This window comes from Puntigrus tetrazona, chromosome 1, assembly GCF_018831695.1.
Source record: "Puntigrus tetrazona isolate hp1 chromosome 1, ASM1883169v1, whole genome shotgun sequence".
Lineage (NCBI taxonomy): Eukaryota > Metazoa > Chordata > Actinopteri > Cypriniformes > Cyprinidae > Puntigrus > Puntigrus tetrazona.
Window position 1 is genome coordinate 8,472,814 of NC_056699.1, and position 27,411 is coordinate 8,500,224.

Consider the following 27,411-nt stretch of genomic DNA (forward strand, 5'->3'; position numbering starts at 1 on the left):
ACCACTCAAATTCAGGAATATTTTTTGTATTTGAGTAAAATCTACTTGAGTACACTTTGAAACAAGAGTACAACAAAATAGAGCATACTTCAAATGTTGAATATACAAACTAGATTATTCTGAACACGAACATCTCGTTCTCCCTCTTTAAAGGACTAATAAAACCAAAAGAAAAATGCGCAACAAATGTATCTGAAGTCAAGATGCATGCTAATGATTGACCTTTTTGGGGCCTGGGGATTGGCATCTTTCCAGGATTTGGATCCAGATTTACTTACACCTAATCAGAACGGTCTTTTTAATCTGGCTGATTATGATGAGAATGCAAAAATGATTTGCAGTTTGTTTGCCAATAATACTGTACTGGTAAAATGCGTGAGGGAAGAAAAAAAAAAACAAAACAAACAAACATGAGAATAACACAAAAGCTTAATAAGCTTGACTTAAAAGAATAACGACAAACAAAACTGTTCTAAGGCTGCATTGTTTATAAATTCAGTAAACTGTATAATTAATATATACAAAGTCCATTTCTTCCTTTAGTAGCGGAGGAAGAATCGACACGTTCCTGTGAAACACGGGCAGAAGCGTGCGCTCACAGTGATCGTCAAAAGAAACTGCTGGTTTTGCCTTGCAATTTAAATGTTCAAGAAAAAAAAAACTCTTTATACAAGTTATAAAAAGTTGAATGTATCCTCCCTCAAAGTTTCACATACTCGACTACTTCAACTACTCACTCCTTAGTGTTCTGCTTAGCTGTTATTAGTGTCAAAGTTAGATTAAAAAAAATAATAACTGTAGTGTCCTTTACATTGGTCCCTTTTAACAACAAATGAAATGACGGACATCCAGATTTAATCCACATGATGTAAGAATTGTGGTCTTTGCCTGTTTTGTTTTGTCTTTTTCTGTTTTTTAACATATAAAATGAAACCACAATCCGAATCCGAAACTGTACAAGTTAACAAATCTCCAGTTTGTACTCCCAGAATGTGATATTGAATAATATCTGGGGAATATAAGTTTATTTATTATAGTTCATGACTGACTAAAGGCATCACTCTTCAGCTCTCTGCTTCACACTGTGGATTTGAAGCTTCCTCTAGCACCACCGCTGCTGCTTCCTGTGTGGGATTGTCCTGCTCTGGCTGTTCTGCTGAAGTGCTGTCGGGTTTTGACTCTGCGCTTTTTGCTTTTGGACAAAGCTGGCTCTGTTGAATATGGATCTGAACTGGAGTGGACGCCGTCTGAACAGAGATCGGGACTTGAGTTTGCGTCTGGATTGAAACGGGGAACTGCGTCTTCGCCTGAGCTGGACTCTGCTGGGCTGGGACTGCCAACCGGACCACCTGCGCCCCGGGCGCCACAGACACGGGGGCAAGGGCTCGGACGGCGAGGGGGGCGCCCATCAGGTTGATGCCCGTTGGGGTGCCCGGTTTGGCCTGTAGCTGACACTGCGTGAGCTGGGTTGCGGGGATGGTAATTATCTTGGCGAGCTGGACCGTGATCTTGTCACCGTTCTCGGCCGTGGCGGGAACCATCGTTGGCATGGTCTGGATTAGAACTTTGGGTGCGTTCGCACCAGCCGCTGAGCCGGTGTTGGTGGGCGCTGTAGTGAAGAGTGAAGAGTTCGCTGACTGCATGGCCACTGTTGAGATCTTCTGCCCCAAGGAGTTGGTCATTACGACCGGCACTTGCATAGCAACCCGCACAGTCCTGGACACAACATTGCATTTTAAAACAATATGGAAAAATTTACTTCCCCCCCCATTTAAAAAAATAATTATTTAATTCTCGTTACCTGGGTGCATTGGCATTGGGGATAATGGTGGCATGGGATGGATCTGTTGACGCAGAGACCGTTACAATGCGTTGAACAGGAGTTGCAGTAAGCGCAGCTTTAGGTTTTGGGGAACCTGCATGAACCACAGTCCTACCGGCCCCTCTCAAGATGGCGGGGGTTTTGGAGAGGTCAGTTGCCAATAGAGTGTCAGATGAGGGAGGAACACGCTCATAGGTCTTCTCTCCAATTATTTCTTCCCCAGGATCGCACTTATCGTCATCGATGACGACAATGTCTTTAGGCATTTCCTTAAACTGATACACCAACCTCTGACCCTCTACTTTAGCCAATATGCCTCTCTGATAGTAATACCTGAGAGAGAGAAACAAAACCAAATACATCATCAGAACAGATAGTTCTAGTTCTGGATACCTGGTGTTGGAAAATATGTTGGAAAGTAATCTTGTGGTGTTTGTGCACACAAGCTCCTCACCTGAGGGCTCTGCCCATGGTTTCATAGTTCATGTCTGGTTTGTTTTTGTGTTTGCCCCACAGTTTTGACACAGCTTTGGAGTCCACCAGTTTGAAGATGCCCTTCTCCCTCTGTGTCCACTTAATGTATCTTGGACAGGTGTTCTTATCCTGCAGCAGGTCCAAGAGGAACTCCCACAGGTATGTACTTCCTATAAGAAAACAATTAAGTTCAACATAAAAATTAAACTTAATACTTGCAAATAAACAGCCACTGATACAACAGACGTAAAATTAAATATAGATAACTTCACAGGTTCCATTTAAAAATAAAAATAAAAATATTACCATGGATCTCATAACTATGTGTAGGTTCAGTAATTTTTCTACACCTACTGGTAAAGCACATCATGCATGTAACACTGAATGTATGATACATACCTTTTCCTTCTCTAGATTTCTTCTTGATGCCCAGGTCTGGAGATCCATTTGAAATGTGATGGGGTTTGGGTTTCCGCCCAGCTGAAAATTTCAAACGAACAGATAAACATTTAGTTACAAATAAACAAAGTTAACAGAATACATTCACATACATCCGATTTAACTAAAAAGATAATAATCTGAATATTGCCTTTGCTAATGTTCATGTTCTCACATTTTCTTCTTTTGGTTGGTTCCGTCTCCAGCATCTCCGGTTCCTGAAGAACAGTAACCACCTCCATGGGTTCTGAGTCCTCTGTGCTGACCTCCACCACGGTCTCTGTCAGCACATCTGGTCGCATGGCAGCATGCAGGAACTCTGAAGTGTTGACACATGGAGGCACAAATACTTCTACACAACAGAAAAAAATAAATAAATCAAATCATGTTTTGCCCACAGCTATCTACAGTGTAACTACAAGTTTAGTTTTTTTTTGAGAGAGAGAGAGCAGTGTTCACCTGGGCTCCGGTCTCCACGCAAGCTGGAGGGAGAATCCATGTGTAGAAGAGCTTCAGCAGCCTCAATGGTTTTGTCAGAGCATTGTACAGAGCCATGAACTGATGCTTCCACTGCAACAGACAGAACACACACACAAACACTTTTTAAAGGCATAAACAGTAATAGTGTGAACTATTGTTACAACATAAAATTCATGTTTTCAACTTTAATGTACTACAAAATGTAATTTATTCCTCAATTAAAAAAAGGTAATTTGTAAGTTTATAAATATATTAAGTGTTACTTTTGATCAATTGAATGCACCATTATCAAAAGCATCCACGATTCAAATTGAATATATGTACACTTAACTGACAATAGAGGGTGCTAGTGGGTGGAAAATGAGCATTCATGGTTACTTTTGGTTATTTAAAAAAAAAAAACTAAAAAAAAAAAAAAACTAAAATCACAATCAAACCCTAGAGTGAGTGAGTGATATATTTAAACATGGTATTTATAGCAATGGCTATAAATAAAAAACAAAGTTCTTCAAAAAATTGGTTTATAATATTTTTTACTTTTGTAAAACCTTTATAGTTATTTGTGAGATCCATTTAGTATGAAGACCAAATCAAGTGTGTGACTGATACTTTAATATGATACTTAAGAGCTTTAAAACAATACTACAGGTATTAAATATATGACTTCCAGTCGCTTGTCACTGCAAATAATCCAAAGTTAAAGAGATGCCATGAGTGACAAGACAATGCCAGTTAAGCACTCTAGCAAGGGATCACTAAATATAACCAACACAAATGGTTAAAAGAGAACATTATATGCAAATCCCATAAGGACCTATACATACAAAAAGTGCAACCTATACTCTCTATACTAACTATAACTCTATACTAACTCTATACTAACTCTAACTATACTCTCTTGAGATTCTCTAAATCGATCCAGCGGTGTCATACCTGCAATCAGTCTACTTAAAGCCCAATTACTGTGCTCTAAGACAATTTGAATAAAAGCATCTGCTAACTGACAAGTCACTTCCTTGGACGCACGTATTTGGAAACAGGTGCAGAGAGGCTGATCTCAGACAAGCAGTTCATGCATATATAGGACAGAACCTCCAGCCCTGCTCCCTTTGACGTTAACATCCAGAGCCACTAGCACCTGTGCCAGTCTATCCAAGCCGTCACTCAACTCCCATTACAACCTGAGCCTGCCCATGTTTGGCTATGCGTGTCTGTTGCTGTCCACGGGGGCTATCTTTAGGCAGCCCTAGTCATAAACACATACACACGGTGTCCTCTAGAATGGGTGACCCGACATGCATTTACTTCCTGTATTCAGACAGATCTGCCCTTGGAGACAGGACGCAAATCAGAGCATAGATAAAACAATAGGCTTATGGTGTGTGCAGTTACACTGCAAAGTTAATATAAAGAGGCTGCTTTCAACTAAAAAACTGATTTTGAACAAGTTATATTGTTCAATCCTAGCAGACATACAATTAAAATTGTTTACACAAAGTATATATTTTATCATCTACTCACCATCATGTTGCTCCTTTACTATAATTTTTGGAAGAACACAAGAATGATAAATGTTGGCTTGTTAAGGATTTAAATATTCCTTATAGAGGCCAAACAAAAATAAATCCTAAAACTAGAAAAAGGCAAAACAATACCAAAGGCACGTTAAAAGACATGAATTAAAACTTTCTACCGATAGAACCAAGTAATGAACATTCACATAATTGTACACAAAACACTACAAACAGCTGCTAAATATCTAATCACGTCAACGTTGCTGTTCGTGTAATAAATACATTATTATTAGCAATAATTTAGCAATCGTAAACAACAATTACATTAAACGTATTATTGTGGTACTATTTTTCTGTCACTAAAATAGCGGTCCACTAGAAAGTAGTGCTGTCCCTCCTCACTTCCGTGTTTACAGTCGTCAGAGCTTTCCCTCCAGTTCTTTCTGAAGACGCTCTCCGAGCTTCCTGCCACTCAATCCCCGCCTCGTATCTGATTGGCCTCTTCTCTGATCGACGCCCCACGAAAAACGCAAGACGATTGGTTAGGTGTAGGATTTCGAACGCGACGCCAATACTATTGGACAACAAGTGCTGTCACTCAAACTTTAGACAGCCCAGTGGAATAACAATGCTTCCGCCATCAAATTAGCTCTAAAATCTAAACATTCAACGGGGGGAAAAAAAGTCAAATATCCGCTCGACACTTTTACAGTAACGCATTTCAAGTCGTAAAAGACAAAGTGGCGTTTAAAAGAATAATTACGCGATAAATGTTGCTCACTGAGCTTAACATTTAGCGCTGAAATGTGCAGAAAGCAGAGCGACCACGTTTAGATAACGGGACATCTGCGACATGAAGCAAGCATGAATTGTATTGCTCAAACCCGATGTTTTTTTGGAACACATCTTAACACTTAATAAGTTCCAATGCGGTTTTAAATTGTATTTGCTCCGCGTGTTTTTTTCTTCCGATATGCCACATTTCTTTTGACGATGAGGCATTAAACCAATCGTAAAACGCAAAGCTCTCGAGCGCTATTCTTTTAAAGATAAAATCCACTCAATAGATTAACTAAAATTCACATTTTAAGTAAGCTGTATTTCAGAGTTAAAAATAAAACTCTGTGTCCTTCCGACTCCAGACAGCGTGGCAAAGACGTAGGAAAGACAACATCTCTCCCACTTCCTGGTTTCAGAGCAGCGCACCACCTCCAGAGAAACCCGTTATTCTTAACACAGTCCACATTTAAAACGCCCTCAGCGCCGTGCAAACTCAACGCTGTGCACGCTGCTCGCGCACAACACAACGCACACGCCTTCGCGCTACTTTTCAACACTCCGAGAAAGCAGATAAGAAAATAAGGCAACGCCATGCAGGTTGCCAACCAAGGTGATCACTTCCTGAAATGCCCTCCATTACTTTACAGCACAACTTCACGGATCTCAGCGCTGCGGCGCGAGCACCGCTCTGCTGCGCCCCAGACAAACCCGCGCTGGCGAGGTTGAGCGAGCGCGTCGGTCTTTTTACCTGCTCGGATAAGCAGATCGAGCTGGTTAGCGGGTCCATCATGCAGCGACGTCGCCATGTTTCGTCCAGAGGTGCAGAATTCACATTGACTCGCATTGAAAGCGTTTAGAGACGCACGACTCACGTATCACTCCGCCTCCACAGGAAATCTCCACAAACTCAACAGCGCGCACAGATCCTTCCGCGCCAAACACAGGAAATCCTCCGCGCGCTCTGAGTTACGTTCAATTTACGTCAACAGCATCTACAAAAATACTTTTAAAACTGCTTTTAAAATAGCAGTTCAAATTAAGCATATACGAATCTAAAATCTAAAATTCTCCACAACGACAATAATAATGAATTCATTATGTTACTGAAATAAATTCTGATTTTATGCTGTCATTTTATGCTGAAATTTATAAAATATTCCTAAATATCTTTTTTTAAACTTTCGACTTATCTAAAAGTATCTAAAACATAAGTTATTAAAATAACTGTTCTGAAGAGAAAACGGTATGTGCATTTATTTTACTGTATTCTTCTGTACTTATTTTCGTTTTATTTTATTAACAAGAGGTACATCCTTTAGAAAAAAAATCTTAAACATCTCGTCTTTTAAGTACTTTAAATGTTTTCAAACTATCTTAAATACATCTAAACAACAAAAACATTTCTTCAATAGAAACTAACATGTGCGTTTGTTTTCTATTTTTTTGCGTTGCATTTTGTATTTCATTCTCATCTAGATGGACAATATTTATAAGCATCTTCATATTTAACATGTTATCTTTTATTCATTTTAGTAACTTTGAAATAAAAAATCTAAAATATTTCTGTACGAACAATAAGGGGGCGGGGTATTGTGATGTCACGTGACCCTTTTAAGTCTCAAGTATAACTTAAGTATGACTTATGTATTGGCATTTTAAGCATTAAGAGTACCGTTATAAAACTTCCAAAAAGTGTTATGTGACGAATGAGCAATATTCTGCGAAACACTTCCCAGAGTGCCCACAAGAGGGCAGTAGAGATTTGTCACAAGACAGGACCTTAGCAAATCTACATCATTTATACGCCCTGATTCTCATGTTGCTCCTAACCATTAGTCACTTTCGTTAGTTTGACACAGGAGATGATATAAAATTAAAAAAAAAAAAAACAAAAAAAAAAAAAAAAAAAAAGAGTCACAGTTTACATTGTCTTTTGTTTTTTAATCCATACAATGAAGGGGGTGAACTTTTCTATAATTCTATAACAGGGCAATTTGATCGGGATTTGTTGTAAAAACAGAAGCATAGGCCTGTGTTTGGCTGATAGTAACCGTAACCAAAATAAGAAAGCCATCTTTGGGCCACATGGTTGATTTTCTAGCACAATCATCCTTATGTGGTTACCCTCTAAAATCATGAATCACTAAATCGCCCATAAATCACAGCCCGTTGGGCATTATAAATACAACGTATAATGACAAATAGTCTCCAAGCACCGAAATAACCGGTGTACATAATTACTAACACAACTAACACATAAGAAAGCAATGTGAAACTGTTGTAGTAATCTACTCTCCCTTTAGCATTTATGGCCATCAGCATCAACCTATAAAGTATTTTCTTTGGGAGTTCAGGTTTATAAATGCATATTGCTGGTTGTATGTTCACAAACAGTGGTTTCATAAAGTCTCTCTTTCAACAGCAACTACTGAAATATTCAGGTATACATCAAAAAAAGAGTGCATTTTGTTCAAGTGAACAAAAGCGCATTAAGCTAGAAGTCGTGGTAAAGTGTGTGGGTCTTTGTTCTACTTTAATGCGGAATTCAATACATCTGTTTTAAAAAGCCAAGTTGATGTGTATCGAAATTCGCTTTTTCCGAACTTAAACTTTGTAATGAAATGTGTGTCAATAATTAGAATGCGTTAAAAATCCAGGTCCTTTAAAAATGCATGTGATCAGGAAGGAACAAGACATTTTTCTCTCAATTACTATGAGAATAAAATGCTACAGCTACAACTAAATAACTAAACTATATTCTAGTATCATTCAAATGACAAATCTACAGATGCATTACTACTCCAAAATAATGTAATAATAATAATTTTTATTTTAGAACAGAACGATATTACAAGTATTTATGTCTGTTGTAATGTCTTTACAACATTACACTATAGTGCTTTTATTTTGGTGGTCTGTAAGCAACCCAAACCCACAGCGCATGCAGCTATGAGCTTGTAAGGAGCAGTTAAACACCAGCTGCTTCTACGTAAAGAAACGAAGCGTAGCGCTTTGCTCTAAAACATGTAGCGTATATTTAATTAAACCGAAGTCTTTCCCATTCTAAACTGACTAAGCCTACGAGGTAGTGTAACTGAGAGCATTTCTGTTTAGTGTGCTTACATCAATCATGTCTCGTGTACAAGCACAAAATGGTTTTATCTCTGGCCTTCCTGGCCAAGTGTCTATATAGGTTGAGTGCAAATCTGCCGAGAAAGGCAGAATAAGATTTATGGTGTAACGGTGTTCTCACCTGTCTCCAGCACTTCGGTCTCCACCTCCTGCTCCTCAGCAACTCCCTGCATCAGGTAGGTCTCGTCATCGTACACCAGCACCTGAGCAGCGAAGCCCTGCTCTAACCGGGCGCTGGGCACAGGCTCCACGATCACCGCGGGGTACTCCACCTCTCCTTCCACCTCTCCTTCTATCTCTCCCTCAACCTCGTACACACCCTCCTCCTAGACAGAGAACAGAGGGCTCGTGAACAAGAAGAAAACAACGTTTACACACATTCTGCTTGAAGAGTTACAATGTAAACAATTGCTGTAAAGATTTAAATACACTATAATGAACTCTACGAAACACTAAAAAGGACTTTCAGAAGATAACTACAAAAATAACTATAATGCTATCTATATTACAACAGTGGACTATAATATTGTGTTTATTATAATCATATGCTGCACACTGCCTTTAAGCGTTTGTATTGCTCACAAGCTGGAAAAAAAATCTTTCTGTGGCATATATTTCTCATATATTTTTCATTACTGGCATCACAAGACCAACTTTGCAGCTTATTCTGACTAAAACTGCCTACTTTTACAGAAAAAGAATATTCTGATCTACATGTAACATGACTACAAATAACAATTTTATTGCTATTAGAATTTGTTTACTCTGTTAGCGCACATCAGTTTAATTATTCTTAAGTAAAATTTTCAGTGAAATACTATAAAATATAAATATTAAATGAAAAAAATACTTGACAAGAAGTGGAAATAAGTTGAAATGACAAACTAAAATGACAAAAAATTATTAATAATAATAATAATAATGATAAATACACAAAAATAAAAAAAGATGACAAACTTAAATTAAAACAGTAAATAGCTTATACAAATAATCTAGTGGAAAACAATTCATCCATATAAGTCACACACAAAAAAAGTCAAAATCTGAAAATTAGAATGGCATTTCTTCTCTGATGTTGAGACGCCAACAGAAGGGCATTTAAGAACATCTGTTTAAAATGCATCACAATACTAAAGTCCGTAACAACTTTGGGTTCACCAAGATTTAGAAAACAAAATTCGAAAAAACTCTCTGCAAAATGTTGAAGAAATTAGTATATTTCAGCAACTTATCTGTGATTCAAAAAGAAGTATTCTAACACTAGGCATCAGATGTTATCGTTCCGTTTCACTGACCATCGGATGAAAAATGGTAAACACTTTCTGAATCTGGCAAGCTCAAATCTGATTGGCTGATCGGCAGTACCTGCCAGAATAAATTGCAATGTCAATAAACATAGTGGTTAGTAGTTAAAAATATGACTTTTAAAATATGAGTTCTAGCAACTTCTACAAATCATGTCAGCCAATCAGATTGAAGCTCGCCACATTTGAGAACATCAAACAGTCAGGAAAAGACCTCCATGAATGTGCCATTTTAATGCGAGACTATGTGATAGATAAACTAAAAAAATTATTTTGTAGTTGTAAAAATGTTACCGTTAAATGGTCGTCCACTGTTGTGACATACTCCACCACCGCTCCTCCACTGTCTACAAGCACCACAGACGTCATGACTCATGCCCCGCACTCTCCTGACCCCCTGTGGCAAACTCCAGCACTGCAGTCAGACGGCAGGATAAGAGACGAAAGACATAAAGAGAAGAAAAGATCAACAGCACTGCAAAAGGAAAACATCTCTCAAACATTCATGAACCTCATGTGCGGAGCCAAAGCGACCTGCTCTCCCTTTCCCTCAGTCTGATTCAACAGGAAACTCACTCTCGCTAAGGAACAGAACACCAAAACAGGAAGCCTGCCTGTGAAACACTGAGGCCATGGCAACAGCCAACACACTTTAGTCTGTGGAGCTGAAATGACAACTACTGCAGCTGCAACAACAAAAAAAAAACCCAGCAGATTAAGTCTTTCTCAATTCATCTTCTTAAGAAAGAATGGGAGGGAAATAAGAAGCCTAGACAGTCTAGCAGCTAAATTATTGAGTGACTGCAACCACGCTCCAGACAGCTAAAGTGACACAGCGACGCAGTACAGTGGTGACACGCACATGCTCGAACCACTGAAAACTCTCATTATCTACACACTCTAGCGTTGTTCTAAATATGTCTGCGATTCTTGCATCGATAAAAAGATGCGATTTAACGGAACGTTCATACCATTCTACAAAATGTGAGCTAAAATCATTCCTTAGGTTAAATATACGTATAGAAAACACGCAATTACGCAAAAACTATACAAGGTATACCGAATACTAACGGTGATCATGATTTTTTTTATTATTTGTTTATTACAATGAGGTTTCACGTGCATTCTGCTGTTTCTCAAAGTTAGTGTTTTAGTTTCTGATCCTTAAGATTTAAAAAATGTTAAGAGCGTAAAAAATACAACTGAGGAAAAAACTACTTTCAATCACAAAAACGCATGCATCCAATCAAAGAATCATTTTATAATTAAATGGCCAAAAACTGATATTTTGGATCAAGATATTTATATATTTGGCCAAGATATCTGCTATATATAAGTTGTGCCCCAAATGACAGTAGATAATACGCACTTAAACTGTACTTTGTACTGTCTAGCACATGGCATTTGGATGGCTAGTTTGTGTCGGTTAGCCTGTTCCGTTCCTCTATGTAACTAAAGCTTCAACAGTTACATGAAGTGTCTAACATCCAACACTTTATTTTGTTTTTAATAAATATTATCTGAGTATCTGAAGTGTTCTTGTTAAAATTATTATTAATGTAAACACACAAACTACGGCCATGTATGCAGTGAACTGAGATGCACATCAAGTCAGTTCTTCCAACTCTTAAATCACATTCACGTTAATGTACACAGAAATAATACATTTTTTTGCTCATTTTTGGAGATCACTTTACTCCGCATTCAAATTTATAGTTTTTTTTTTTTTTTGTTCGTAGCAGAAAATGCGAAATTCTCTGGAAAACATCTTCATGGCAGCATGGACGTCCGTTACACCTTTCATTAAATTGCAAAAAGTAAATAAAGATGTCATAGCAACAGACATTAAAGACTGTTAAAGTGCTCTAATAAATTCCCTGCCCAATTGCCACAGCAACGCAATCACAAAGTCTGTGCAGGGACATACAGGGGTGTGGCAACAACGTGACACACACACACACACTTCCTCACAGATGCATCTGGATTATGTTATCCGCAAATCACAAAATGACAAGTTTCAGCTTCCCCATCAGAGCTTTCTCCATAACCGCTGCTAAAGAACAACGTGTCTTGTATATCCAGCTCATTAAATAAACTGAAATCGTATATATGCCTACAATAACTCGGCGTCTACACTTTCTGGCTGAATAGCTTCATGAGTGTACCGTTTCTTAAAGGACAGGCCTATGATTCAGTTCAGCACAAGCTGTGTTACTAGATAGCATCAAGGAAATTCAAACAGCAATTCATCTGTTTCCAACCTATTGTTCCTGGTGCAGCTGTGGAATTCCACAGTGTTCTCCTTTCATTCCAAGACGTATTCCTGCTCCCTAGGAAACTTTCTTCGTCCACTTCAGCCATTCCTTCTTGTCCTTGCAAAATCTCCACATTCCAACAAACTGACTCCACAGAAGACAGCCACCTTCCCCGCAGCACCATCGGGGACACAGCGAGTAAGGACCGAATGAGAGAACTGCACGCAGTCTGCGCCGAGTTGTTGCACTCTATTGCTTTCATTTCCTGTTTTGTCGTCCACACCTGTTCCTTTACGTCTTCCTTTTTCAATGGTTCTGTATCTTTCCCTTCTCAGTGTTTTTGTCTAACATGCTCGCATCTCGAGGGTGAGGCAGCGTTTGTAAGTTCGACTCAGCATTCTGTGAGGCAGGATCACATGGTCGGAGCTTTCCGAATAGGCATCACATGACCAGGGCACAACGCTGCTTTTGTGTCCTCAACAGACTCTCCAGTGATGCAACGTCCTACCTTTAGAAGCACACACACGGAACAGATGCCAAAATGCAGCCTCCACCCAACAGTCCTCCACATGCAACAAATTATTCCTCAATGAGAATCAACTGGTCTGAGCTTTATGTCAAAACAAGTCACCTAACTGACAAAAACCCACTTCTGTTTTTACTAAATTCAGCTCTGTAGCTGCCTTCTCTAAAATATACAGGAAAAATAAGTCTTTCTTTCATGGAACATATAAGAAGATATTTTTTTGGATTGTTTATGCTGTTATAAAAAACTATAAAATACAAGCATGCAGTGACAAAGTGACTTTCGAGCTTAACAAAAGCCTTTTTTGAAGAATTATTGTTCCTGGCAAATCATTTTGCTCTTTTTAAAGAACACGACATTAAATATATCAACCATATAAAATAAAGTAAAATACACAGATTGCTTATACTGTAAACATGTTACTCCGTAACAACTTACTGATCTAGTATCTCAAATGTAAGTTGTTTGTTATTTTAGCCATAATTTTCATAATGCACATGCAAGGTGCATATTTTATACTGTCCCATTGTGATTGAGCATTTTGGCATCACTAATAGGGGTGTAAGAAAATATCAACACAGATGAGTATCGTGTTATTTTGTTTGCCGATGCTGCGTCAATTCCCAAAAATGCAACATTGACATTTGAAAAAAATATATATACAAGATTCACGGCAGTCATTTCATTTTGAGTTTTTATCCCGACCGCTGGATAGCAGTCTTCTTATATCTTATCTTAAACGACGATAACGTGCGTGTTTTACTACAGCAAGTTTTGTCCAGTCTTGCCTGCTCCAGCAAACAATCTAATTCTGCATATAATTTTCACATATCAGGGAGCAGCTATAGGGAGTATTTAAATCTCTTTAGAATGAGCGCTCGAGCTGTTCTGTTCACTTTCACTAATCCCTAATATTAAACAGTGAAACTTTTACAAAGTGTGAATATAGACAAATCTACGTTATATTTAGATGTTTAGTGAGTAACAACTCAATATGTCAATGCAAGGGCATTTTGGAATGAATGTTTTTGCAGCTTTAAATACACTGCCTGGAACAGTGCAGCATAATAATTCTGCCCATTATCTACTTTCACCCGTTTCTTGTGTAAATCACAGCAGACATAACATACACACTTTATCTTAATTAACCAATAGCTAATGAATTAACAAATAAAGCATGTAAATGAGTGGGTTCCTGCTCTCTCTCTGGTTGGTACATGCTCTTCCTGGACAAGCACCCTTTATGAGATCATACAGGGCCTTACATCAGGGAACGTTTTTTGGTGAGAAGACAGAATGTTTGCTGTCGATTCAACACATCATGCAATGTTCACTAAACCTAGCAACAAACTGGTCCTAGGAAACATTTCAGAAAAATTACCCACATTAATGGCTCTATGAAATAATGTCTAATTATTTGAATGCACAAAACCACTTAATTGATTCAATTGTGTCTTAAAGATGTCATCCGAAATTCTGTGTTGTGTATTAATTTTTTTCTGGTTATCAAATGAAGGCATTAAACTTTAATTTAATTTAGCTGGAAATTTAGCTTTCTAAACTATTTTTGGCAAAGGGGATCTGCTATTAAAATTAAAACATGGCAAAAATGTTGTGTGATTATTTCTCAAAAAAAAACTATTTTTGTTTTATTTTAGTAGGCTAGGAGTAGTGGGTTATTTGAAAAATAGTAATAGGCATAATGACTTCAAATTAAACCTGACTTTTATTTTGACGGGCTGTTGTGAATACCTTTACAGTTCTGTATGATATGACGCTAGTTTTACTCTAATCTTCTGGAGATGTTGTTTGTGTCCTCATTTCATATATAAGGTTTATATAGGTCAGAATTACACAAAAGTGCAGATGGCAAACAGGAGGAACTGTGCATGATTCAGTGGGGGTCAAATATTTAAGCCAATTAATTGTCTCGCATTCAAACGCAGGTATTTGATGAGCAAACCTTTAAATGGCAGGTTGTGTTCAGGTAATGGTCACAGTCCACTACAGCAGTACACAGAATGCTTTGCAGTCATCTGGTTAGGGACGTGTGCATTAGTGAACAAACTATGGTAAAAATACAATGTTTTCAACCCTTGGGATTCTTCATGTTTTATACATCACAGTGGGGTTGATCAGGGTATTAAACAATCTGACCTTTCCAATAGCAACTCCAAAAGAGCAAAGGCTTTGCATTTTAATAATTCCGGTTCCAAAGAGCACCGAAACACACCTTACTTATTTATCTCAGAGCATCTAAAAACACATGGAAACACAGTTTGATTCTAATTGAATCAACATGAATTCCATCCACCATGAAATCATGTAAAAAAAAAGAATCTGGTTTTAGTTATTATATATGAATTTATTAGTCAAGTGGCTTCCGTGACAAAGCGATTGGTAATCTGCTGTGCTCTTTGATTTCAAATATCATCCTATGATTAAGTCCAAGTCAGTTTGTGGAACAGTGAGATGTGGACTGCAGGAAAATAAATGAGAATAATTCAATGAAAGCATGAACATAAACTCACCCTACTCATAAAGATTCAATCCACCACCCTGAAACATCTGCATATGAGACTAATCCATCTCTGTCACATAGACACGTGCTTTCACTCTCCACCCTCATATGAATTCATCTCTGCTGCCTTTGACCTGTCCACGCATGCGCATTTGTCTCAATAACTTGTTGCTGCTTTAAGAACATTGATTATCATACTGTGCTATGGAAGCAAACGTATTGAAGATGTATTTCCTAAAGGAGTGAAGAAATCTATTCAAGGACCTGCAACTTTCACAGACCTTATCGGCTGAAATCAGCAACTGCTGATTAGGCAGATCAAAGTCCGCTGTTGTTGACTTCAGCACTTCCCTCCACTTTCACAAGTTTAAATCAGGGGGTTTCACTCTTTTAATAAAATTATATTATGATATAATATTATCATCCTTGTGCGAGCAACGTACATCCAAAAATTTAAAAAGCTTAACTTTTTCGTATACAGAACTTAACTTTTTAAACAAAACTAATTAAATAGTTTGCTTTAAATATGTTGCCCTGTAACTTTTTTACTATTCATCTGTAATTATTTACTTATCTATTTCAATTTATTTACTCATATTTATCTGTCTTCATTTATATTTATATATTTTAATCCAACATTTTTTTTAATTCATATTTTTTTCATCATAGTTTTCTATTGATCACAGTTCTGTATTGATTTATATATCGATTTACTAATTTTTTTTTAAATCATTCATTCATTACCTTTATTACAACATATTGATTTTCTGTATGTATTCATTTTGTAAACATTTCTATGGACCCCAGCATTCTTTTGCCCTGCATTTTAAAATACCAGTGGCCTAGATAGACTAACATCACGCCTTGCCAAGGGTACTTATAAAAACTTATGAAAAAGTCTGTGGCATGTTTTTAATACTAAATAATGCCTTGTATATAGGATCTTTTGTGCTCTTGGCTGTAACACAGTTACATGCCCTGACATTTACCATGAAAGTGCGTGTAAAATCACTGTTTACGCCACTGACTACAACAAAGCCCTGATCCTGCTGTACTCTCTCCAAATAAGTGGGCGTTACAATATAAACACTGAAGGAAATACCACACACCAACGTTATCCCGGTTCCTTAAAAGGAAAACCATCATTTAAAGTAGTCCTGTGCTCTTTAAGGAGAAAAGACAGCTTTCTTTGAGCGTAAACCTTGTGAACGGTAAAGAATCACTGACATTAACGCAATAGCACCGAACCAGCGACACGTTTCAAAGCAAAGAAATAATATTTCACATGAGCGAGTTTAATTTTTAAGCACTTCACTTCCATAAAACCGCGAACTTCGTGGGAAAAAGAGAAATATGAGCCGCGAATCGTAAATGCTTGTAGTTGTCAACTCTCTGTTAGCATTTAGCTTAGCCAGACAGGAAAACGACACAGAGGAGCTCGCAACGCAACAAATATTGACTCTTCTAAACGTGTACGCGATAAAACACATGTCTACATACTGAAGTTACTCTATACTGTAAAGCGAAACTGAAAAGCAGCGTAAAGTGCCTCATTAGCTTCGTTAGACAGAGCTAAGCTAATATAACCGCAGAGTCCCTGCTAACGCTTCTTCGGAGTACGGAATACGTTAAAGTAGATTTCTTACCTTGAAAATCTGATTTTCCTGGTGAAACCCAAACTCTGTGCTTGTTTGGTTTACACAGACATAAGAAACCTTCAGAGTTTGGCGGCTGTGGCGGGTGAGAGTCCGTCACACTGTGGCCGTTAGCGGCTAAGCGCTAACACACCTGATCATCACATACACACATAACGTTATACGGGTCTAAAGCGACACACACACTGGACTACACTGAATGATGGGCCGCGAACACAAGACCACTGGTCCAAGTCAACTCGACTCCTTACAATGATCGAGCAGAGAGAACATGAAGGGGTTGTGTTTGCAGACAGTAGATCCAGGTCAGAGTCATGATGTAGTAGAGTGACAACGCGCGCGCGACTGAGAGAGAGAGAGAGAGAGAGAGAGAGAGAGAGAGAGAGAGAGGAGAGAGAGAGAGAGAGAGAGAGAGAGAGAGAGAGAGAGAGAGAGAGAGGGAGAGAGAGAGAGAGATACTTTAATATACTATTAAATATACTATTCTGTTGTTATTTACTGTTATTGTTATGTTACCTGTATGTAAAATAGTGCCAATAAAGTACTTTCAAAAAATTACTGAATGAATAAATAAATAACATTTTTGTTGTATTGTTAGAATTCTAAGATGTTAACGATGATTTGGTGAGTGCTGAGTGAAACAAAACAAAATGAAACGTTTCATGAAAACTAGCATACTAGTAAATAAAATACGGATATTTACAATAGACTGGGAAAACGAAAGTAAAAGTTAAAGTAGCTGAGAATTTAAAAAGGCACAGACTTCCATATAATAATAATACCATACACAATTAAATTATTCCACATTTCCACCTGTAGAAAATATAGACATGGATAGATGGTCTTGTCTGATGCAGTATATTGCACCATAATCTATACAGAACATAATTCATTTAAAAATTAAAATAAAAAAGTTCACTGGATTGAACTGGATTGAATTATATATATCGGGTAACAATTATGCATCCATATTAATATTCATGTTCTCGTTTTATTGCACAAATAGCTAATGCGTTTCTTTTGTGTTTTTGTGTAAAGGGGGAAAAACATACACATAAATGTAGCGCCCTCTGCTGTTTGATTTTTGTCATAATTTAATACATACGTTATTTGATACATAGGCTACTGTAACTTCTATGAAACCAACGTCAAACACAAATTATGAAGAAAATGAAATTTTATTGGTAACAGGTTAAAAAATAATAAAATTCTGATTCTACCAGGAAATTTAGACAATAAAACGAGGTCTGATAATAGACTAGTGGATTTTATCTATAACGTTGGCTGCATTATGTGAAAAACACAATTAATGTTTCACTAATAGCATAATAAAACAGTGTCATGCCAATTCCCCTCCTGGTTGTGGTGTGGAGTAAATTAATAAATAAAAACTTTGGTGAGATTTGGGGGACCAAGGAGGAGGTGAGGAGCACTGATCAAATAAAAAACTGTGTGCTTGCCTCAGGGTCTAAAGGATGGGACAGGTGTTAGTGGTGTGAACAACTAACTGGACCTTTTCAGAGTGATTTAAAGGAAGCAATATTAACAAATAATAATCCAAAACAACAAAATAAAAATATATTGGTTATAGTGATTTCACGTGGAGGCAGAGCCTATTTTACCTGGTTCATCTTTAATAAAATAACAGAAAAAAATAACTAAATAAATAAGGAATCAGGTAATACATTATACATAGGAGATCAGAGAAGCACACAGTAAGTAATATTAAAATCCTTCTGCCGTTATTTTGACTACTTGTTATGTCCAGACTGCTTGTGAATTATAGAAACAAAGAAAATCAATTTTAGAAAATATGAAAAATCAGATATTGAATGAGTTTAATGTGAATACACTCGTTAATAATAACTTGTATTATGTATTATGTATTATGCCTTGTCAAGAACTGGTGAGAGCACATATGTGGTGATTAATTTCATTTCATTCATTTAAATTAGTAAATAAATAAACTATTTTTTAATTTCAGAAACATTTCATGCAATTCTAAAATTTTTAATTTTATATATATATTATCACATCATGAATTAATTCAAGCATAACAAGCTCTCTCTATAAATACTAATTATTCCATTTAAAAGTTATTTAGCTATTTTATTTTAAGACTTCATGATAGCAAGTTAGGAATTTGCATTCAATTCAAATTAAATTAAAACCAGTTAGAGAGAGAGAGAGAGAGAGAGAGAGAGAGAGAGAGAGAGGGAGAGATGTCTAAAATGCACACAAAAAAATAAAAAAAAATAATATTTAAAATATTTTTATTTAAATTTGACATCAATTGTCTTCTGTTCTCATTACACATAAAAATAACTTAATTCATGTTTACATTTTTGTGTATAATGGAACAACTGAATAATGAATTACAATAAATACTAAAAACTAGAAACAACATGCAAATTGAGATATTCTGTCCTTATTCAATTTTTTTTTCTACTCATGTTAAAACAATCTAACAACATGAATGTGCCCACAAAACATTATTTCAGCGTAATACAGTGTCACAGATCACTCTGGTTATCCAGAGACACAAAATTAGATCAAATAAACATAAAAATGTTTCAAAGGAACTAAGTATCTATTTTCAGGTAAAATAAGAACATTAAGGAGACAATAGTCATTCATTAATTTGCGATTCAGTTAGTCTTTTTTATGACAGTAACCGCAGCACTATATGCTAACTTTAGTGTATGTATAACATCACAGATTGTGTTCATTTGACTGGTTTTCAGTGTCTCGGTATCTCAGGTGTGGTACATTCACTTCAGGCTTGTGTCATTCTCATTGCAACATTTCCACTTTCAACAGCTGTAGAAAAAGAAATACACATGATGATAGAATATCTAAAGCTAAAATCTAATAATAAAAAAGCAACAGTTCACCCAAAAAAGTTTGCTAAAATGTACAAAGTTTTTTCCTTACAAACGTGAGGTTTTTTTACACTTCACGTGAATGATGGACTGGATTAATGATGTGTTTATCATCTGTTTGAACTCTCGTTCTTATAACACACAGTTCACTTGCAGAGGATCAAGTGCTCTTTCATGATCAAGTGGTGCAGAATTTCTTCAAGTCTGTTCCGATGAAGAAAAACTCATCTCGAGTGGCCTAAGGGTGAATAAACTTTTAGCAAATTCTTATTTTTGAGTGAACTTTCCTTATGGTGCCATAATCATGTTACCTTCATCTGATGCCTCAACAGGTTTAGCATTCTCCACAGCATCCTGCGTCATTTCCGTGACAATTACTTCTTCTGCAGCTTCTGTTGCACCCGTAGCCTGTAATAATTCCTCCGGATCTGCTGTTGGTGCTGTGAGATCTACATGCTCCGTTTCCGTTGACTCATGACACAAACCTTTACATTCTTCCACTTCCTGACCCGCTTCCTCCACTGTTTCTGATGTCACCCCTGCAGCTCCAGAGACAGAGTCTTCTTCTGTCGAGTCTTCTTGCGATTCCAAAATGTTCTCCACATCTGTAACGAGGGCCTCTTCTGACGAAGCGAGGCTTCTAGCGGGGATGTCTGCCTCGGACTTGACATGGTCATCTGCCACAACAACAGTCTCTTCTGCTAAATGAATTGAATCTGGCGCTTCCTCCTGTTCTTTTTCTTCTGTTTTCAGATTCGGTCTATCTATCACGAGCTCCTCAATCACAGCTTCCTCGGGCACTTCTGCTGGGTGCTCTGCTTTAATATCAGCAGCTTCCAGCCCGTTGAGGGTCTCCATAGAATTGTTTTCCTCAGCCAGTCTCACCGCAGACACCAGGTGCTGGTCACCGACTGAAGCAGCTGCAATCTCTGCTGTAGATCCAGCCAGGATTTTCACAGTGCTCGGTAGGTCAGACATTGGGATAACTGCAAAAATATTAGTTTTTTACAGAAAAATGTAGGTAAATATGCTATAAAAACCCACAGAATGGACTTTATTTTAGCATTTTCTAATATTTATTATTCTTTGATGGTTGAAATATTGAAAAAACAAAAAAGGTTAATGAGTGTTATGTACTTTTAGATTATATTGCAGTAAAACAATTTTTTTTTTTTCAAATATTCCCTCACAAAGCTCATTAGAACTTCCTTTTCCATCTGTTTCTGAGAACCTTGCACTTGGATTTAAATCATGTTCCTGGTATTTATTTGCAATATATGGTAATCTACAATGCATAAAGGAGCAGGGGACAGTCGAGTGCCATTTGTTGATGGGCATATAGGACTCTGCATGAAAATAGTTCACCATATTCAAAGCTAGATTTGACGGTGGTAGCACTGAAAAATCTCCTTAAGCCACCATAAGTGGCAAAAACTCTAAGATTAGTGAAGAAACAACCAACACACATTAGAGAGATTTACTCAGATTAACTGTGAGAGATGCCTAAAGTCATTACAACCAAGCCAGTGTGCAAAATCAAATGAACTTTGAGCGCAACAATTGGGATGCACTTGCCAGCATGAGAAGTGGTAATCTGCATTTACAAACACACGGAAACATTTAAAGCAGATGGTAACAACTAAGTGATGCATTGTGACTAAAAAAAACTAAACAGGAAGGAGCTATTCTATAAATGCATCCAATATACGCAAATACAAAATATATTGTAAATTCATTTTGACAATTTATTATTTTCATTTCATGTACAGTTTGTGATGTAAAGGGATCAATGAAAATGGCACTGAATTCAGATAAAAAAATATTTAAAAGTACTTTATTTGAGGGATACAAATAATTTGTCAGTTTTAAAAACTGCAATCAACAAATCAATTGTTCGGAGTTGGTTAAAAAAAAAGCAAATGGTTCCAATCTCAGTATGATGAGATGTAAGTGACATTGGCATTAAATTTCCTTAAGATAGTTTTTTTTATCCCATTTTAAGAGAGTTAAGTTAATTATTAAAAAGGCACAATGTCTACCCTCTATCCCAATAACAGGAAGGCAACATGCGCAGGTAGAAAAATGGCAAGTTCTAAAAAAAAAAAAATATATAAAGGCCACAATTTCATTCATGTTAAACCACTGTTTTTGATCTAAGTACACACACAGCCATTTTAAACTTTTCCAGTTATTTTAGTTGCACAACAGTCTGTTATTATGTTTAATGCTGCAAATTGGCATTTGTCATATTTTAAATTAATTTTCATTTATTGCAAATTGTTATTCACAGGGAATAGCTTGAAAAAAAAAAAAAAAAAAAAAAAAAAAAAAGGCTGATAGGTCTATAAGGCCGAATTTAAACTGTCAGGTTCAACATGAAAAGTTTTGTCAAGACACCATTTAAAGTTTGTCTTAAAGGATCTTCTTTTAGTTAAAATTACAGTTATTCCACTTATATTAAGTGCTTCAACATTCAGTTCATTTTAATTCATTTAAATCTCTGAATGTGCTTAACTATCACAATTCAAATTCAACTATAAACTAAGAGCTTGCCTATAATTTAAAAAACATTTTCAATTCAGTTGTACATATCCATAAAATCTTAGCATGTTCTTGTTGCCAATAAACATCATTGTCCATATAAAGTTACTTGCCTCGCTGTGCACGTATGAGACACAAAATGTAACAAGTATTACTGCAAGCACATGCACTGGGGGTGAAGGAGGAGAGATTAAAAAAAAAAACTTTATATGTGATTTTAATTAAATATTCAAGTGTCAAAACACAGGCTGGAATAATAAAACAGTCTATTTTTTAGTTTTAATTCTTAAACGCGTATTTTTAAACTTCCTCAACCTCTCCTCCTCCTCCTCACCTGTGGGATTAACACCCTGTGGAGTTCACGGGTTCAAAAGGGACACTTTTTTTCCATTCAGAGGACACAGTAAATGAGTAAAAGGGAACACAAAAAGGAATGGAGCGTTTCAAGATGGGCTGGGAAGAATCACATCTCTAGTCTGCTGGATACTCAGGCTGCTTCCTCAGAAGAAGGTGTCTCACCGGTTGTTTCAGCAATAAGATCAGCTGCCACAGCGACATCCTCAACAACAGGAGCACTAGGTTCCTCAGCATCAGCCGCTACTGCTTCTACAATTGCGGTCGCTGCCTCCACGGGTTCTGGGGTCTGTTCAGCCTCTGCATTAATCTCCTCGGCTGCTGTGGTTTCCACAAGCGCAGCTGCTTCTGCTACCAAGGATATCTCGGCCACTGCTCCTACATGGAATACAGCAAGCAGGACTTCAAGAAAAAGGCAACACGATTCAAAGAAAATCCAAGATCAAGCGTGATTAAAAAGTCAAAGCAGACCAAGGAAATGTGTTCTTATACTAAATAAAGTGTTACTAATTCCATCTGTCATTAATAGAACCACATCAGACAGATTATGAGAAGAGGATGATGTACAAATAGATAGCAGAAACCATTCATTCAAATTAGACTTCAAAGAATTTGAGTTAGAAGTAGAAATGTGGAACACTTTACAATAAGGTGTCATTTGTTAACATCAATGTGTTAACTAACACAAACGAACAATGAACTAAGTCTTAATCTTTGTTAATGTTATTAAATAAAAATTATGAAATTAACATTAACATTAACTAATACATGTAGAATTATTGTTCATTCTTAGTTTGTTAACTAACGTAGTTAACTAATAAACCTTATTGTAAAGTGTTACCAGAAATGTATCGTTTATTTATTAATACTTCAGAATTAGTCAAATTACGTTTTAAATATCAAGCGCCAATGCAAGACAATGTAGACTCATCACCAAGCCAACACTGAAAAATTAAAAACACCCTAAATTAAGATTCACCCTAATGTTTTTGTTATTATTTTATAGCAATAAGCGTTTATGAATACATACAATAGATTGTTGTGGCAAACAAAACAAAATAAATATTAGCATTCCTTGGAATTAACACAATATGGGCTTGGAATGACATTTTGAGTGTATAACTGCTTTAATAACAGTTTTTAGTAATAGTTATTACACATAATATCATACATGTTGAATGTATGTATGGAATGATTACTTCTGAAAAAAAGCTCACCAGTGCTGTTTTGATTTGTTAAGTAATGGTTAACAGTAATATTGTGAAATATTAAATATTATAATAATGTAATTATTGGTGCAATACAAAAAAAAAAAAAAAAAAAAAAAAAAAACATTCTGCAGATGTTTGAGTTTACTTAATTTAACTTTTTAAGTTCTCTCAACCTTAATTTTTTTTTATAACATTGACACTTTTGGTCAATTGAATGCATTTATGCTGAATAAAACTATTGTTTTCCTCCCAAAACAAAACAAAACAAAAACACTACACATTTAAATAGCAGTCTAATCAAATGAAAAATTCACTTTCATGATAAAAGCACTTTTACCAAATTCCATTGATCTCATCAATAATGCTTACTTGCTCAAATTAAAACTGTTCGCAAAAGCAGTCGTGCAGCTACTCTTACAAAAGTGTTTGTATTCTGAGATGTGTGACGCATGTTGCTGCATGCAAAACAAGTAAAAGAGGACAGACCGACATGTATAGAAAAGTTTTGTTCTTGACTAATGAGTGCTGCTCAAAAACAGACATGCCACTAAGACGGAAGCTAATTTTATACTCACCCTCCTCACCTGAAGGGAGAACAAAAAGTAAGGTGGTTAACGGCACGCAAACAAGCAAAGTAAACAAGTGAAAGCTGCTCTAAATGTAGCCGTAGCTTAGTGGCTGCTGAGTAACTGCAGAAAGAGGATCAGGCCTGAGGAACTACAGTAACACACACATACCACAACAGCCACAAAACCTGACACCCTGCCTCACGGCATCCATCAATTCAAAGAATCCAAGAATAAAAGAACTCTGAATGGGAATCTAATCCCATCTGTCTGTGTAAATTATTTCTGCTTTACTGATGCTGAATGACTAACTGTGATCTTGAACAGGCAAACTAAAAACAGGTAGACAAAAACAAAACTATACTATAAAACTAAAATAAATGGTTAAATGTTATAATTAAAAAAAAACTTACTTTTAGGTCTGGCCTCGAGTTGGGCAATTCTTTCATTATATCTTGCACTGTCAGAATTTATTGTTTTATAGGCCTGTAGGAAGATAAAAGCGGGAAACGAGGTTTAGATGAGGATAAATGGTTATTTTTGTAAAAATGACAATAATAACACAATGCATTCTGAATTAAAGAAATAAAAATACATACATAAACAAGAGCAGCAGTAAGCGAGCTTCCACCAAGTAACACATAAGCTATGTTTGTGCCGGATGCTGGCAGACCAAAGGACATCTGTCGCGCAGGGAATAACGCTATTAAAATAAAAGATAAATGAAGATGAATCAGTACGCAAATTAATTGGTTACAACTTATTTTCGGCTAGAGGAACAATAGAATAATTAACTTTCTGTCACCACCCACACATTTTGGAATATGAAAATCTAATACGATCATTTTTATTATTTTCCCTATAAAGCTTACTAGATCGTATTTGAAAATCAAAAATCAAAGACATTTACATTTTTCAATTTAGCAAATGGTTTTATTCCAAGGCACTTAAAAAAAAAAAAAAAAAAAAAACAAGTAAATTAATCTAAAAAAAGCAAATAACAAAGGCTTGTAATACAAGTTTTATTCATGAGTTCTCATATGGTGAAGGATTCAGTATTCTACGAGGGTAGAGAGATGTAAAATCTTAATAAAAACGTTCCCCTACAGGTTGTAGGATGCACGTCTTTTTCTGTGAAATCTTTCCTTAATTTATGAGAATAACTTTTAAATAATTTGTAATATTTCATGAGGAACACTTACTTGACTTTAGTTTTTAAATTAATAATCAAAAAGGAGTGCAAAAAACATTGTAATGTTTGTGATGTAAAAATGCTATCAGCTTTTCAAAAACATCCCTCAGTTTATGCAATGTAATTTTCACTGCGATAAACTCTTGTGCCACTAATAAAGTTGTATCAGCGGACGGGTTTGAGAAGACAAGTGGCATGCAAAGTCAGACGGGACCAGACAAACCTGATACAGAAAGCATGTTTCTGGCTTTTATGTCTGTGCGTGCATTTAGGCAAACACACATTCTCTGTGTAGCTGCAGTGAAGCAGCAGAAGGGAACACAATGTCCAACAGTTAAACCGCCCCTCCCACCCTCGCTCTAAAGCAACACTTCATGCACCGGACAAACCATATACTGGCACATCACAAAATCTAGTTATTTCCTCTAGAACCCAGCACGAATTTAGTAAGGTGACTGTCTGCACCAAGGTGGCCTGCGCCTCATTTATACATTTAATCTCATTTACGGCTGCGTCAACAGACTGTTAAGGTGAAGGTGGACCAGCAGGTGTCCAGGACAGTCCTGCTCTCTGAAAACAGCGATAGCTGCGCACGTAAACACTGGCACAGAAAGGAGAAGGCTGACATGTCACTGTGCAGAACCCTAGGCAAATTCATGTTGGCAGAGAGCCCTGCATAGGGACCTCTTCAAATATTTGGGTAGTTTTAGAAAACGCCTGAGCAGATTTTGTGAATACATCGGTTCAGTGACGCACAAAAAAGCTGATCAGCTCTCGGAGTCGAACGGGCTGGAAGATCTTCAGATTTTGAAACAATAGTGAAGGGGCAAACTTAAAAAGGAAAAGAAAAAAACGCAGCATGCAGGACAAACCGAGTGAATCCTTTGACAGGAAATTAAGTTTAAACAGATCAAACTCAGCTATTTCCCACAGATGCACTGGAGCAGGGAAGGGTTTACATGTCCCAGCTGTCTGTTATGGAAAACTCTGCATTAAAAACAAACTTCAAACTCAGAAAAATGCTGATTTTTTTTTTTTAAAAATGAAACAAGTTAAGACAATTTACATATTGTAATGCAATGTGTTATGCCAAAATATTACCAATTCCAATAAAATTCTAAAAATTATAATAAAACCTTACACACACATACACACACACAACCTACAATACATAGAATCTCTGAATATTCCATTGCATGCGTCCAAATGCAAGACAAAAGAGATCTTTCTAGTTTACTGCTGTACCATAATAGAAATAATAATAGCCATGTCTATATTTTATGCTTACTTTGGTATGCATTTGATAGGCATATCTCACTTGTTACATAACAAACAGCAGATCTCAATGTTCTAGATTTGGGGTAAAGCAATGACACACCTCCTAAGAGAGTCGAATTAAAATTGTCCAAAATTGCCCAGAATACTTTCTCCCACTTCCACGGTTTTCATTCCATATCGTACAGTTTGCGCCTTTTTATTTTTGCAACATAGCTTTATTTTATATAGCTATCTTTTAGCCTGCGTAGGCTATTGGATTTCATATGCAAAATCCAAACAGCGTTGAATATTAATTGAATGATTGGAAATTTAGGTTTCTTACCATTGCTGAAAGGAGTGAGTGTTTTGCGCGCCAGAGGCGCAAGTCTTTGCCAAGCCGCTCTGCAGAACATCATTTTCCCTGTTGTGGATTTACTGAAAACTTCCAACTAACAAATTCAGTCGGCAAAAGCGTGTCTCTCTCGCGGACTGATCCTTTTAAACTCC

The 27,411-nt window shown here is 36.6% G+C and overlaps 2 protein-coding genes across 9 annotated transcripts; both read right to left on the minus strand.

Annotated features, from left to right (window-relative positions):
- Positions 1-5: 5 nt before the first annotated feature.
- Positions 6-17,242, minus strand: elf2b (E74-like factor 2b (ets domain transcription factor)). Of its 7 annotated transcripts, none has more exons than XM_043239735.1 (9): positions 16,893-17,242; positions 10,239-10,359; positions 8,762-8,966; positions 3,194-3,304; positions 2,910-3,086; positions 2,696-2,776; positions 2,277-2,466; positions 1,802-2,155; positions 6-1,716 (listed from the first exon to the last, which is right to left on the minus strand). In XM_043239735.1, exons 2-9 carry the CDS (start codon positions 10,311-10,313, stop codon positions 1,065-1,067), a joined length of 1,845 nt encoding a protein of 614 aa, XP_043095670.1. In that variant the 5' UTR covers positions 10,314-10,359; positions 16,893-17,242; the 3' UTR covers positions 6-1,064. The 7 variants fall into 7 exon arrangements, with proteins under 7 accessions (XP_043095670.1, XP_043095642.1, XP_043095661.1 ...); XM_043239707.1 differs by having other exon boundaries at positions 2,886-3,086; XM_043239726.1 differs by lacking the exon at positions 16,893-17,242 and adding an exon at positions 15,257-15,486 and having other exon boundaries at positions 2,886-3,086.
- Positions 17,243-19,330: 2,088 nt separating this feature from the next.
- On the minus strand, positions 19,331-27,399 carry mgarpb (mitochondria localized glutamic acid rich protein b). Of its 2 annotated transcripts, XM_043252378.1 has the most exons (7): positions 27,248-27,399; positions 25,055-25,158; positions 24,869-24,941; positions 24,465-24,473; positions 22,844-23,056; positions 20,095-20,769; positions 19,331-19,721 (listed from the first exon to the last, which is right to left on the minus strand). In XM_043252378.1, the coding sequence occupies exons 1-7, from the start codon at positions 27,318-27,320 to the stop codon at positions 19,678-19,680; spliced, it is 1,191 nt and encodes a 396-aa protein (XP_043108313.1). In that variant the 5' UTR covers positions 27,321-27,399; the 3' UTR covers positions 19,331-19,677. The 2 variants fall into 2 exon arrangements, with proteins under 2 accessions (XP_043108313.1, XP_043108389.1); XM_043252454.1 differs by lacking the exon at positions 24,465-24,473.
- Positions 27,400-27,411: the final 12 nt, after the last annotated feature.

What these genes read in the sequence shown, in the direction of transcription:
- elf2b (XM_043239707.1), bottom strand. Translation starts at nt 10,313, where the DNA reads ATGACGTCTGTGGTGCTTGTAGACAGTGGAGGAGCGGTGGTGGAGTAT. An exon ending in CAGTGGACGACCATTTAACG is followed by an intron (nt 8,967 to 10,238) that starts GTAACATTTTTA and finishes TTCTCTGTCTAG; the next exon opens with GAGGAGGGTGTGTACGAGGT. An exon ending in GCGTGGAGACCGGAGCCCAG is followed by an intron (nt 3,087 to 3,193) that starts GTGAACACTGCT and finishes TCTGTTGTGTAG; the next exon opens with AAGTATTTGTGCCTCCATGT.
- mgarpb (XM_043252378.1), bottom strand. Translation starts at nt 27,320, where the DNA reads ATGATGTTCTGCAGAGCGGCTTGGCAAAGACTTGCGCCTCTGGCGCGC. An exon ending in ACTCACTCCTTTCAGCAATG is followed by an intron (nt 25,159 to 27,247) that starts GTAAGAAACCTA and finishes TTATTTTAATAG; the next exon opens with CGTTATTCCCTGCGCGACAG. An exon ending in TGTTGAGGCATCAGATGAAG is followed by an intron (nt 19,722 to 20,094) that starts GTAACATGATTA and finishes CTTTTTCTACAG; the next exon opens with CTGTTGAAAGTGGAAATGTT.